Below are 13,896 nucleotides of genomic sequence, written 5' to 3'. Positions count from 1 at the left end.
GGGGCAGGACCTTGAGGAAGGGACCACAGGGCAGAGCCGGTCGGGAGAGGCCGGGATCGGATGACCCCGAGAGCGAGAGTGGGGAGCAGCCCCCCAGAAGGAGGTGAGCGCGCGAGCCAAGACCGCCGCGGCTTCCAGAAGTAGTGATTTGCTTGTTTCGTTTTGTTTTCTTGGTCTTTAATTCTTTTTGAGGCTAATCTCCTCGGGAGTGTTGAGTTTTAAGACACTGGGTGTTTTGGAAGGCTACCTGTTTCACATGTGAAAATTTCCCCCCGTTTTTCACCCGTGAGTAAGTACAGGGTGAAGGCTGCTGACGCTGAACGCGGGGAGTCCTGAAGCTGAGCGCACAGTGCAGCCGACAGGATGCGTGGGAAACGTCTGTTTCTGGAGAAAAATTCCCAAGATTTGAATTCCTTCTGGAGCCCTTCTTCCAGGGTGGGTCTCTGTCTTGGGACGACATCCTCACCAGCTGCTGTGTGTCCTGTGCAGTTTCGGGGTGCAGGGACCTGGCAGGCGGGGGCCACGCCAACCTTCCCGTCTGCGCTGTTCCCCAGCTGGCACGAGCCCTGGCCTCCGTAAACGAAAGACTAAATGACCTGCCACTATTTTTATCCCCGTAACTGTTTGGGTTTCAATTCAAAGCAGGAAGTATTTTAGGAAATAAAGACAGTGACCCTAAATGGAGAGGCACACACGACACAGGTGAAAAGACAGCAGCGTCCACAGGGTGCACCCAGACTGAAATGCTACACTCGCCAGGTGAACACGAGGAAAACTCATTGTGATGCCACAGAGGGATGCAAATGAGACCGGGGACACGAAGGAATGGTCATTATCTTTATTCATACACACTTGCTTCCAAACTACAGTTAATGTTTCTAACAAAGCTGTCATGCAAACAAAGCTTAGAGGTCATGGAACTAGAGCAACGCAGGAATTGTACATCCGTTTCACCTGCGATAAACCCAGGGGGACCTGACAGCTGAACGGCCTCTACGTTCTGCCAGCAGGTGCTTGACAGAAGGGAACGCTGCAACCTCCGTCTCTTCCTCTCCCTCCTCCACACACATTTGGGGTCTGATATAGGCTCCTTTTCAAGGATGCTTTAAACACGGCTTGTCCTTCAGCCCACCCTTCCCCCAAATTCATGCAGCAAGGCAGTGATTCCAAATGTTTCTGACCATCTACAAAAGACATTCGAAAAGACCCTAAGAGAAGAGACATGAGGCGAATTTTTACACTCAAAAGGAAAACAGCCTTCACGGATGATTCTGAATGGTCCACTAACCCCCTCAAGAAAAGAATCACAGTTTTCCAGGAAGAGTATCACCAAGAATCTACCAACAATCACAGGAATAAGTACTCCTAAAGTGAAGCAGAGGGGCAAAGACAGAGCTGTTTGATCAGAAAATGCAAAGCCACCTTTTGTCTTCTTTTAGAAAAAAAGGTTCTCATAAAGTAGCCTTGACAAGTAGGGTCCCGTCTACTCACTAGAGATGATGCCAATGGACACATCTGCCGCTTCTTTCTTGGGGATGTCGGGGTAGTTCTGAGTCGCCCAGGGACCAAGTTCTCGCAGGGCATCACTGAACTTTCACCATATATGCGAGACCTGGGGGCCCGTGGGGGCAGGAGACAGAGCTGAGGAGGCGCCCCCCATCCCCATGCCAAAAGGTGGTCGCAGAGCCTCACAGGGCAAGGAAATGGGAAAGCTGTCCCAGAGCTGCATCTGGAAAGGGGACAATGAAGCCATCTCTCCCGCGGTCCCAAAGTTTCTAGACTTTAGACAGTTGTCCCCAGTGTCTCGTTAAAAACACGGAGGGCGTCATTCTGCTAACGTGTTCCACCTGGACTTCCAGTCATTGTGATGAGGACTCCATACCCCACTGGATGGGAAAATCCCGCAGTGGGACTGCAGGACAGGGGCGCTCTAGCTGACCCCAGCTGAGTCCTCCTACAGGCTCCGTGTGATTGGAATCTTATGAAACTGTCAGTAGTTTTATTTTAAAAACTCATTTCTAAGGAAGAATTGAGTTAATAAAGTTCTCTATAAAAAAGTACAAATAGCCCAGTATATTCAGATGTTCTGTTGGAATTAACAGATTAATTTCTTCCATAAGGTTTCAAAAAAGTCTTTGGAACGTGTGGGCCTTAGTGTGGGTCATTTTAAGGCTGTTTGATGACTGAGTTGGACCTACACCGTTATTAACGGACAGCCGATCACACACATCAGCGGCGCTGAGGTCCTGGTCATTCCGCCCTTCACCCTCCTGACGAGCCCCTGACATTATCGGATTAACAGAATTGCGGCCAACACCATCTCTACGCGGCTGCCTTCACCCACGTGTGACGCAGGTAACCTTTCTAACAACAGAAATATACAGCATTCCCTAGATCTGCTGCGCCAGCCCACACGGGAAATGACAGAAACGTTGACAGTCAGTATATTTCATAAAATGTAACCCAAGTAACTCAAGGAAAAGGTTTTAAAAACATTTCCCAACGCTTTCTGTCAAATTAGGGTGTGGTCACGAACAGCGAGGACGCCTTCCGCTTCCTGTGACCGTCAGGCCTTCCCTGTCCCCGCGACGCTGAGAGCCTTCGTCTCCGGGTCGCTGCCCCGCGTCAGGTTCACGATCGATCGTGACTCTTCAGTGCTGCCCCCGCTGGGCTTAGAGAAGCAGGAAATGGTACAAGAGATAGGCGACTCCACAAGACCGAGGTGAGAAAATGACCGTCAGATGGTGTTTCCTTTCTGAGGCTGTTACAGACACAAGACCCTCACTTTGTCCTCCCTTCAGCGCTGAGCAAACAAACGCCGGCAACACACTCAAATCCCTCCTGCTACGTGGACTCGGGGAGGTGGGGGGGGACCTGCAGTGTTAGTTGCTTTTGCTCTGTCCCCGCTCCCCTCTGCCCGGACCCCCAGCTACAGGAAGTCACAGGGGAAAAGTGGGTGCGAACCCACCTGCTGGATGCTTCAGCCCCGCCCAGAGAACCGGGAGCCTCTTCGAGGGGGCAGGGAGGACGCTGCTGGCGCTTGGGAGATGCTGGCGGAGGAGGGCCAGCAGCCGCACCGGAAACCACCCGCGGCTCAGCCTCGGGGACCGCAGCGCCCCTCCCTCCCTGCCGGCTTCCTCCTGCTGCAAGCGTCCGCCAGCCCTTCCGCACCCAAACCCACTCCTCCCTAAACTCCCTGCCGACCACGGCTAAGGACCGTGGCTCAGAGGGGCTCGACAATCGTTCGCTGAATCGCGTTAATCAGGGTCCTCACGCTCTCCTAGCTGACCGTCTCAGACCAAGTTTCCGGAGATCTCTTAACCCTCTGGCTTTCTCCCAAAATCCTGATAGAAGAAGCCTAACCATCTCCGAAGACACGACAAGGCAGAGGCTCTGCGTGAACGTGAACAAAACAGCAGTAGACGTGACGGAGAGCCGTCGCTCGGTTCCCGGGGTCTCCTACCGACCTCCTGAATCATTCCAGCCTCGAGCGAACCTCCCATTCACCTCTGCGGGCTGCGCACCCCATATTCTTCCTTCAACCCAAACCCCTCGTGGGTCTGCAGGCGATGCCCAGAGCAGGGCCGCCAGCGCACTGGCCGCAGCCTCGGAGCGGCCGCCTCCCAGGGGAAGGTCACGGGACCGATCTGCACGGCCTTTCGCGTCACAGCGTCTGGCGGGGGACCCAGCTCGAGCTGGATTCCCCTGCGGGCCTGAACCTCCATGGGCCCCAGCGACACAGGGGCTGACCCTTCTCGGGCCCTTCAGGGCCTCCTTGTTATCCCAGCCCCTTGGAAGCGGCGGCCCCTTCCCTGTGGCTTTACTTTACGTGGCCTCCACGAAGGGGGGTAAAGCCACAGACCTTTATCAATCCATTCTGCTGACGGTTACCAACGTGACGCGCGCTTTCAGCAGAACTGTCCTGGGTTGCTCAGAGTTTTTAAAAGCATCAGCTTCTATCTACATCCGGGACATGGCGACGCACCAACACGCCCCATCACGGTAGCACGTCGCTGGCACTGGAGCTTCTACTGTTTCCCCCCCAAGTTTGTCCTCAAGCCTGCAGTCCCTCACGCAGAGTACAGGGCCCCCCAGACACGGTATTTCCTTTAAAACTTGCCACACACTCAGAAAGGATAAAAACCAGCTGGGATGTTTCCTAGAGAAAGATGAATAATTTGGAAACGTGTCGGCTGTGTGAAGGACAGCGTGACCTGCCCGGGGCTCAGCGTGAGCAGGCAGCGAGAGGCTGGGAACACGTGGTTCCACCCCGCGGGCTCCTTGCTGGGACATTCCTCCCCGCTGGGGCGTAGCTGGGGATCTGCCGTCCTGCTGCTGCTCCGTTCCGGGGCAGGGTGACCGGCCCTTCTGCTTCTTAGGCTCTTTCTATACTTGGGTCCCTTTTCTATCAGACCAAACGAGGTGCACCTGGGGAAGATGCGGCCCCCGGACGTGCACGGACCCATGGGGCCACAGCGCCGCAGCCGGGGCCCCTCTGGAGCCCTTGAGTCTACGGTCCATAAGAGGTGGCGGAAGAATTTGCTCTTTTCTGGTCTAACCTGTTCCCTACCCCGTCTCTTCCTCCAGTCAAGGCTTCCCAGGATGGCCGAGGCCTCTCACCCCTAAGACCCCTCAGCGGTCGTGTGGCAGCTGGAATTCAGGCAAACAGCCAGAGAGTCAAAGTGAGAAGCCGCTTCGCTGGGACACGCTTCTGGGGAACGGGGCACAGAGCAGCCCCTGTAAGGACTGACAACCACGTCCCTCGGAAACGTTCTTTCCGCTCTTTCTGACCGGCTCCCCTGAGGACCCCGCACTGCGATGCTGCGTCCCACGGAAGTGCTCCTCACAAGACAGGGAAGGCCGCTTCTAGCAACACCTGGGAGAGCATCTGCAGCCCCCCCAGGGCGTCTGCTGACGGCTCCGGGGCCTGGCTGTGCTCACCACGTCTGCACGTGCGGTAGCGGACGGCGGAGCGTGCCGAGGACGGTGAGATGGACGGCACGCTTCCGGGGCATCTGCACACCCACGTCAGGAAGGGCATCCTCCCGTCCCTCCTACCCCGAGTCTCCAGCAGCAACAAGGCTGAAGGGAAGAACTGACCGAGCAACGTGCAGCCCGTGGGCCGTGACGACACCACACCTGCACGAACGTTCTGGGGGCACGGGAGCTGAACATCTCCTGCTACCACAGGCGGAAGCGTGACGAAGGCGACAGGGCTCAGAGGCTAAGAGGAGTCTCACCTCGACAGTAATCCCACACCCCCGACGAAACTTTCGTTTGCAGGTAGAATCGAATATTTTTATGTATATGTGTATGTAAGCCTAATTGATCATGCAAAGTAGCCATTCACCTTCGAAATCAGATCTACTGCAATAAAAAGTCAGTACGCCCGACACAGTGCCAATGCAGGGTACGCACGGAGTCGGCGTGGGGAAGAGGAAGCACAGCGGCACAAAAAGAAGCTAACACTTAATCAGAAAAGCAGACTAGAAACCGGAGCCATCACAGTCGTAGCACGGTTGTGTCTTATAAAATTATTATAATACTCTGTGTACTTGATACGATTATATCAATAACATAGATTCACTTGTTATTAAGGTTTATTCTAAACATGCAAAATTCATTGCATGATGCCTTTGCAAAACATTTTGAAATCCTTCTAGCAATAAAACCTCTTTGAGCTGATACGCATCCAGGTTTCCTGTTCTACAGCTTCAGGTGTGTCACTCAACATGAACCGGAAATGGGGGACCAAAACCGTACTGTTCATCCCAAGAGGATGTCGAGGGCTGGAGACGGGAGGGGAATCAATTCTAGGGGCTGAAGTTACAGTCAACACTTGGATTAACTTACTGTACATCGTACTCTCGTAAACACCGCAGCCTATTAAATAAATAAGTACAAAAGGGGTGGGAGGTGTGCGCTCCGGCTTCTTAGGAAGTAGGCAGCGAAGTGTCGGTGTGAGGGGGGTTGGCTAACACTTGTGAGTAGTGGCATGATCGCGGGTGGCACCCTGGATCCAGAAGAATCTCCCAGAGATTAAAATGAACATCACACGCGCACTGACCTACCCTTGATCTGAAATGACTTCACATGCTCGCTTAGCGGAGTCCTTAGAAGATTTGGCCTCTTAAAAAGAAATGCAAGTATCAAGACAGTTATCAGCCAGTAGGGTACGAGATGACAGATGCCCCCAACACTCATCTGAGGTCTTCTTCCTCTGTTTCTAAACTGGTAACTGCTGGACCTCAACTGTGAGTGGGTTACGACTGTCAACCTCTGGGAACAGTGAGCTTGCAGATGGGACCAGATTCCTCCCGGCCTCTTGGGCCCTAGGGACCGTTTCCATCGAGGCAGAGAACACCAGCAGTGGGTCCTCTGAAGCCCCAATCCCACCTCCCCCGGGTCCCACCTTGCTCACTCTCTGGGCTCCCCGTTCTTTTACTCCAAAGATGTCTTGGGCGGAGATGTTTCCGGCTCCCTGGACTGGGGCGGGTTCCTTTGAACATGTCTGGTTGGGGGATCCGGATGGTGAAAATTAACAGAGGGTCTGGAAAACATGTCAAATTGTACCCAAAAAAAGGGGGGGGGTAGAGTCTGTTTGCCTTCCAGGAAGGGTTAACCTACCGCCAGATGCGACCTCTACACAATTAAACTGGATGCTGTGCATGACGCCATCTGCCGCTAAGATGATGCTCTTGGTTGCGAGAGACCCTGAACAGCTGATCACGTTTGGACTAATAACCCTACAGTTCTCAGGCCTCCCCTGGAAACAAGGCGGTGGCCTTCAAACTTTAGAGCTGAGGATCATTTCCCACGGCTGGGGGCAGGGGGCAGGGGCTGGGGAGGCGCCTGTTCTCGGTGCTGAGTTTCATACTGTGCTCTGTAGGATGGGGTGCACGAACTGGGGGTTGACATATGAGAACCCTTCAAAATCAGACTGGTCGATGTTAGCGATGACCAGCTGATCGGGTGGCGTTAAGACAGGCTGCCCTCGCGTGAAGAACTTGTCGAAGTTTTCTGCTCCTTTGCCGCACTGTGGAGAGAAAAGAAAAAGAAGGAGCGGTCAGTAGGTTATTAGAGCCCAGGCAGCAGCTCTCTGGGCCTCTGCGGGGAGGAGCGTGGCCAGGGCATCAGGGCTGGCTGGGCAGGACGAGTTCTGGAGGATTTGCAGGCCAACGGGATTCGAAAGCGAGGCAGAGCGAACAGAGAGAGCCACTCAGCTGTAAACCACCCAGCAGCCTCGGGACGGACACCCCAGGCGGGAGGGCCGTGTTGCCGGGAAGGCGCCAGTGAGGCCACGGCCTCTTTTATTTCTCGTCCCGTCACGGAGCCACGAGCACGAGGCCGCACGCGCGGGGCCGGCAGGCACGCGTCCACGCTGAACGGCTGGGATGTGGGTGGAAATGAGGGCAGTGGTCCCTGAACTGAGAGGTTGGGATACTGTCCCACGTCTGGTTCTTTGCAAGCCTGTCTGTGATACAGTAAAAGCTGTGTTATTCTTGTCTTCCAACTGGGAGGTTCTAGAATCTCAGCCCCGAAATTAATCTTCAACCAGGAAGGCGTCAGCGTAGTGGCAAGGCTGGGCCGTTCCTGCCTGGGCTCGGCGGTCTAGGTACGTCTGTCAACCGGCGGACAGGTCGCCGTGGCAGGCATCGCTGGTGGCTTCGGTCTGGATCAGGTTTGTGCCTTCTCGGGGCGAGAAGGCAGTCTCCGTCCTGGACACTCACTCCTCTCCACCTGGGTCCACCAGGGCACTTCGTGAAGACGGGCTGCGGGCAGCGCTGCCCTGGAGGAGGGGTGGGGGCCGGTCTGGAATCCCAGCCGCGTAAGCAGCGCTGCTTTGGGAGGCTGGCCCCGCACAAGAGGAAGGGGTGTCCTGTCGCTTTCCCAGCCACCGGAAGGCTGTGGCATGCTGGCGTCCCAGGATCCCAGGTGATGCTGAGACAGTTCTGGGAGGTGTTCTGCAGACAGTGACCCATCCCCTGCCCCATCCCCGGCCGGTACTACGGGGCAGCGTGAGTTGACTGAGCTGGCCTAAGGCGTCCTGCACCTTTAGCAGAGCGCGGCGCTAGGCAGGCTGCGAGGCGGGGTCCACCCCTTCTCTTCATCTGTAAAGTGGGGAGAACAGCTGGGGCCCCCTCCTGGGCTGCCACGAAGGTTGAGCGTACAGTGTTTCACACAGAGCCCAGCACGTGCGGGAGCGCACGACACCTGCTGCTGCTGCTTCTGTGATGACAGCTGAGTCTCGGGCCGCACTTTCTCACCTCCTCCGTCACAGCTCCTCCCCACCGTCTAGATTCTCCTCGAGAATCTAGCTTCGTTATACTTTCCCCGCCCTCCTATCAAATAACATGTCTTGGTGGAAAGCACGCCATAAATTCAAGGTTAAGGTCTTCCTAACTGAGGCCTTTCCTTTCTGGGGTGGTTTTTATTGATTTTATTTTATTTTATTTTATTTATTTATTTTTGGCTGTGTTGGGTCTTCGTTGCTGCGTGTGGGCTTTCTCTAGTTGCAGCGAGCGGGGATTAATCTTTGTTGCGGCGTGCAGGCCTCTCATTGCAGTGGCTTCTCTCATTGTGGAGCACGGGATCTAGGCGTGTGGGCTTCAGTAGTTGCGGCACACGGGCTCAGTAGTTGTGGCTCGCGGGCTCTAGAGCACAGGCTCAGTAGTTGTGGCACACCAGCTTAGCTGCTCCGCGGCATGTGGAATCTTCCCGGACCAGGGATCAAACCCGTGTCCCCTGCATTGGCAGGCGGATTCTCAACCACTTGCGCCACCGGGGAAGCCCTCTGGGGTGGTTTTTATTATCGTAAGCGACCCCTGCTTTTTAACTGGAGGCGAGTTCAGACCAGTGACTGCTGGGTGGTACGTGGGCGAACGAGTGGGGGGCTTGTCGGGGCCCCTCCAGTCACTCTGCGGGGGCCATGCTGCAGGTCCTGCCCATGCCTCGGGCCCTGCCACCTGCACGAGGGGCGGTGGGGCCTTCCCTTCACACTCCGCCTTCCCAAGGAGCACGAAGTGCCCCTGGGGCAAAGGTCAGCAGAAGCAGGGCCTGCGGCCTGCACCCCTCTACGTGCACAGGCCACCGTGAGCCAGTCGAAGGACTCTTCAAGGGAGAAAGGGCACGATGTTTCTCCCCAAGAATTAATCAAGGGTCTGCACTCGACACGTCAGTGAAACCAACCAACAGCAACCAACGTCCACAGAGCACCGCGGCCAGACGCCGCTGTGAAGATGACAACAGAGAAGAAAGAGCCCTGCTTCGGAGACACCAGTGGTCCTCATCCAGGGAAGGTTTTGCCCCCGCCCTGCAGACATCTGGCAACGTCTGAACTCTTTTTTGGTTGTCATGACCGGGGTGGGTAACCGCAAAGAGGTGTTGGCCCCGAGGTCCACAGGGCTGTGGCTGAGGAACCTGGAATATTCCAACCGCGAAGCAAGGCTCGGTGGGTCCCAAGGTCAGTGTGAGGGCAAAGGCGGAGGCCAAACAAGGGAACCAGGCAAGCCAGCCAGATCTGAGAGCAGGGAACGGAGAAGCTGCAGACGCTCAGGGCAGGAGTCTTGTACGCAAGTGTTACAGCCTCGGGGACTCGGCTGTGAGCAGAACATCCTTCGGGACTCCGATTAATCAACACCCACTGCCTGGAAGGTTCCAAGCAAATCTATTCTGGGTGCTCCCAGCAGCTGGCACGTGTGCTTCCTTAGGAAGAGCTTACTTCCTTCACTGATTCCTGGTATTCACTGACTACGCAAAGATGAGCGAGAAGCAATTTCTGGGAAGAAAAATAAAAGGAGAAGTCCCTAAGAGGAAGAGGACGGCGACATGGTGAATTCTCTCTCCTCCGCTAGCTGGAGACCCGTCCTTCCAGCTCCAGGCCCGTCCGTCTGTCCTGTGAACACATCACACAGCCTCTGTGCAACCACAAGGCTCAAAGGAAAGACTGACACCTTCCCCTGAGCACCTCCTGCAGAGTACTCGCAGATCAGCTTCCAACGAGAATTTCTCAAAGCCAGGGCTCCGCCGCCAAAGAAAAATAAAAAACAAAGTAAACGAAGAGATCCCAAGGTCTCAGAAGGGGGACCGCGTGACCATCAACACGGAGGAGCCTGGGGATGGGATGATGCCTGAGGACGGGAAGTTCTGAAGCCGTGTCCAGAGGAGGCTCCTCCTAAAAGGCTGCGCAGCTTGTGAAGCCCGGGGTGGTGACGCGCGGACGGAAATCCTCGGCATGTAAGCTGCGTGCCGTGACCGTGCTGCTGGCGGGGGCCAAGGGGAATGGCGGAGACCGGGTCAACCCAACCCCGAGCGGGCAGGCGGCGGCAAAGAACGAAAGCTCTGTGACTGTGAGAGGCTCTGGGCAAGCCGTGGGGGGCCGCGTCTGGAAGAGCTGAAGGTGGGGTCTGAGGATGAACCGAGGTCCAAGGCTCAGGAGGGTATCTGACCCCGAGGGGGATCACACCCGACGGAAGACCCGCCCCCAAGGGGCGGGGGCAGCTCGGCTGCTTTTACGGGTTTGGCTCGATGACAGCACTTACTTTTCCACCACAGAGGGTCTCCCGGTGCTTTAAAAATGAGCGCTCCGCAACTCAGCGAAATCAGGGCAGAAATAGCCTCCTTTAGGTCAAATTGGAGATCTTGAACTACGTGTCTTTCAAGACGTTTGCGCAAGAAATGCAACTGTCCTCATACCACCACCCGCGCCACCACCACCCACTGCGCGGGATAATTAAACTCAGGGCCCTTTGGATCCCTGGGGAGAAGACAAACAATGGCTTTAACCAGCTATTGTCTTTTACGGTAGAGAAGAGTCTCCCGGCCACCTGTGAGCCAGTCTCACCGGGGCCATCAGCTTGGCGGGAAATGGGTCTCGGGCGCCATCTTGGATCTGAGAGGCAGCCAGAAGAGGCCCGGGGACCGAATGGAGGGCGCGGGGGACACCAGGCAGGCTGGCGTGTCCACGGCCTCGGGGCTCTCCGCCACCTGAGGACACAGCAGGTGAAGGCAGCACTCGCTAGCTGTGAGCAGAACCCCACGGCTGCGTGTGCGCTGCCCCAGCTCCGGAGGCCACCCACACCTTTCGCCAACTGAAGCTGCCAGGATGCCCGCGGGACGTGAGGTCCCCACGACTCCTTGGGACAAAGATTCGGGGGGGAGGGCGGAGGAAGTGGCCCGAGCACGGCTGGGCCAGCATGTGCGCCCGGACAGCTCCTCTGGCCATCCCCGAGACCGGACGGCCTCCGTGTTCGCGGGGATGCACTTGACACCAGGCGGAGACCCGGGGTACGGTGGGGATGAAGCACCCAATCAGAGGCCAGGAGCCGGGGTCAGCTTGGGCAGCGCACGTGCCTCTCTGTAAAGATAGACGGGGATGCGAACACCCACCTCCCACGGCCGTTGTGAGGTCAGAGGGACGGCATGTGTGCGACCCTTTCTAGATGACCAGGCCTGATACAGACCTACGACGCCACACGCAGCACGCGTGCCCGGCGTGGAGACGGCCACTGATTACAGGCCAAGGACGAGTGGAACACTATTAACAGTCTATCTCCTGCCGTAGCTCTGGATTCAGGACTTCACTCCTCTGTCTTCTGGACGCTCCCACCCATTTGGTAAAATCATCGACGAGTAAAATGAATCCAGGAGAAAGCGAGATGGCAGACGTGTGGCAAAGCCCCGGGTGGGATCTGGGATGCGCCGCTCCCCACCCGGAGCCACGCGTGGCGCACGGTCGGTCGGCTCACAGCCTCTGCATCTTTGCGGGGGGCCGTGGGGAAGGGGCGGAGCCTGAGCCGGGCTGTGGGCCTCTCGGCTGTGACTCTTACCTGGCAGAGGCCACCCAGAATGCACCACACATGTGCTGGTCTCAAGCCTGTGCCTTACACCTTGGTGTCTCGATGACGTAGAAATTAACCTCATGGTCACCGGCGCGGGACTTAGGGTGAGTGTGAGTAGCTCGAACACGCTGCCGTTACAGAGCAAAATGCCAAACCGACCCCGGGAGAGCACGAGGGTGCAGAACAAAGCCAGAGTAAAGGTGAGCAGCGCGACGAAGGAGAGAGGAAGCTTCGCAGGGTGGGGACCGTCTGCGCCGAGGACCAGACGCAGCTGGCTCGTCTTAGGGGAACCGTCCCCGCGTCCCGAGCCCCGGGCTGGGGAGTTGACCTCAGCCCCGCGCCGTGGTCCCCGTGGAGGGGTGGTGAGGACACGGCCAGCGGTGGGCTCGTATCCCTGACTCTTCATGTAGTTAAACCAGCAGCAGAAAGGAGCGGACGCCTCCTGGGAGGTCACGTCCACACCAGGGAACCGTCCAGCGAGTGGGCTGGGCCGCCGGGCGGCAGCTGGGGTCTGCCCTTCCTAAGATCAGCATGCTGGGCGGGGGGCCTCCGTGCAGGGCCAGCACAGCAGGAGCGCACGCCAAGGGTTATGGGAGGAAGTGAGGTTAGTTTGCGCATTGCGTCACCCAAGGTTCTGGAGATGTGCTCACCGAAGGCCTGGACGCCCACTGAAGCCAGTGCATTTTGGTGCAGAAAGTCTGGAGAAGGAGAATGGGCAGAGGAGAGGATTTGGAAAACAGTCAGTGCCCGGCCTGGGGACAAAAGGAAAGGAGCGGGCCCCACGCAAAGGAGGCCACACGCCCATGTGAGCAACGTAGGGACAAAGTGTATAGATTCATGCACGCGTACAGCTTTCTGGAAGGTTACGGAAATGTCAAGTGGGCAGCGGGAGTGGTCCCTGGGGAGAGGGAGATCCCGCCTTTTCATTTTATATCCTTCTCTACTGCTTAACCGTCTCTTTCACCGCAAGGAGACTGTATTTTAACAATAATTTTTTTAAAAAGGGACTGGGGCCTCTTTCACCTCCTGCCAGCGTTCCCTGGAGACAGGCCCTATTTTCTCAGACAAAATTAAACAGGGCTCCCCTCACCTGCCGCCTCAGAGCACCTCTCAGGAAAGGCCACTTCTGGCCTGGAGGCGGCTTTGAAGACGGACACACTAAATGGTTAGGTTCCTGCAGGTGAGAGCCCCGTGCGGTTGAGGGCAAAGGTTCTGGCTTGCCGTGGCCTGTACCCTCTGCAACGAGAACACGCACGCCGCCTGGTCTTTCTTTACACGCACGGCCAGCTTCAGGGCGCTCAAGGCCGCTTTTCCAAGAGTGGCTGTTGTCATGCCCAGCATCACGGCGCCTTCACTCCGGACCATGGGTAGCGGACTGGTCCATTCCCTCGGCCAGAGGCCCGCAGGGCCTGCATTCCCCGTGACTCCCCGCCGGCAGCTCCCTGAGCCTTGCGAGAGCGCTCCTTATTCATGTTGATAATTATTCAAAAGCCTCCTTTCTTCCCATTTCTCTCTCAAGCAGAAAAGCGTCTGGGAGCATAACTACCAAGGAATAGGAAGACATCCTGCCTCCAATTAGCCAAGGAGAAGGTGCTCTTACGTGGGTTCCAAGGCTTAAGTCCCACCTCAGCACATCGTAATACGGCAGATTCTAGCCTCCCAAGGCTGGTTAGTGTCCGTATGTTGTCAGAGAAGCTCCCTGAGCCTTGAGAATCTTGATTTTAATTAGCATCACTGCTTTGGTTCCACGGAAAGGTCAAGAGGATGAACCCCACCTGCCACCTGGGAGAACCCGAGGCTGCCGTCCACTCCAGGGTCTTCTTCTCCTGTGACCTGGAGAGCTGCTACCCTGTACAAATAACTTCTCAGAGCAATTATCAAAAGAATACAGTGCCATGGGATGTCCTTAGTTCTAGGAAATACACATGGAATTATTTAGGTGTAAAGAGGCATTATTTAGGTGTAAGTCTGCAACTTACTTTCAAATGGTTCAGAAAAGAAAATATGTACATGTGTGTCCTTGCCTACACGCCCTCACAGAGGTGCAGAGGAAGAA

At 56.3% G+C, this 13,896-nt stretch overlaps 1 protein-coding gene across 1 annotated transcript in view; it reads right to left on the bottom strand.

Annotated features, from left to right (window-relative positions):
• Positions 1-701: 701 nt before the first annotated feature.
• The window catches only part of PRKCA (protein kinase C alpha), a 364,235-nt gene continuing 351,040 nt past the window's right edge, over positions 702-13,896 (bottom strand). The window contains exon 17 of the mRNA XM_079904472.1: positions 702-7,036. Coding sequence (XP_079760598.1) covers positions 6,872-7,036 — 165 coding nt within the window. The 3' untranslated portion in view covers positions 702-6,871. The remainder of the gene's footprint in view (positions 7,037-13,896) is intronic.

The sequence above is a fragment of the Stenella coeruleoalba genome, assembly GCF_951394435.1.
Source record: "Stenella coeruleoalba genome assembly, chromosome: 19".
Taxonomy (NCBI): Eukaryota; Metazoa; Chordata; class Mammalia; order Artiodactyla; family Delphinidae; genus Stenella; species Stenella coeruleoalba.
This window is presented reverse-complemented; position numbering and strand designations above follow the sequence as displayed.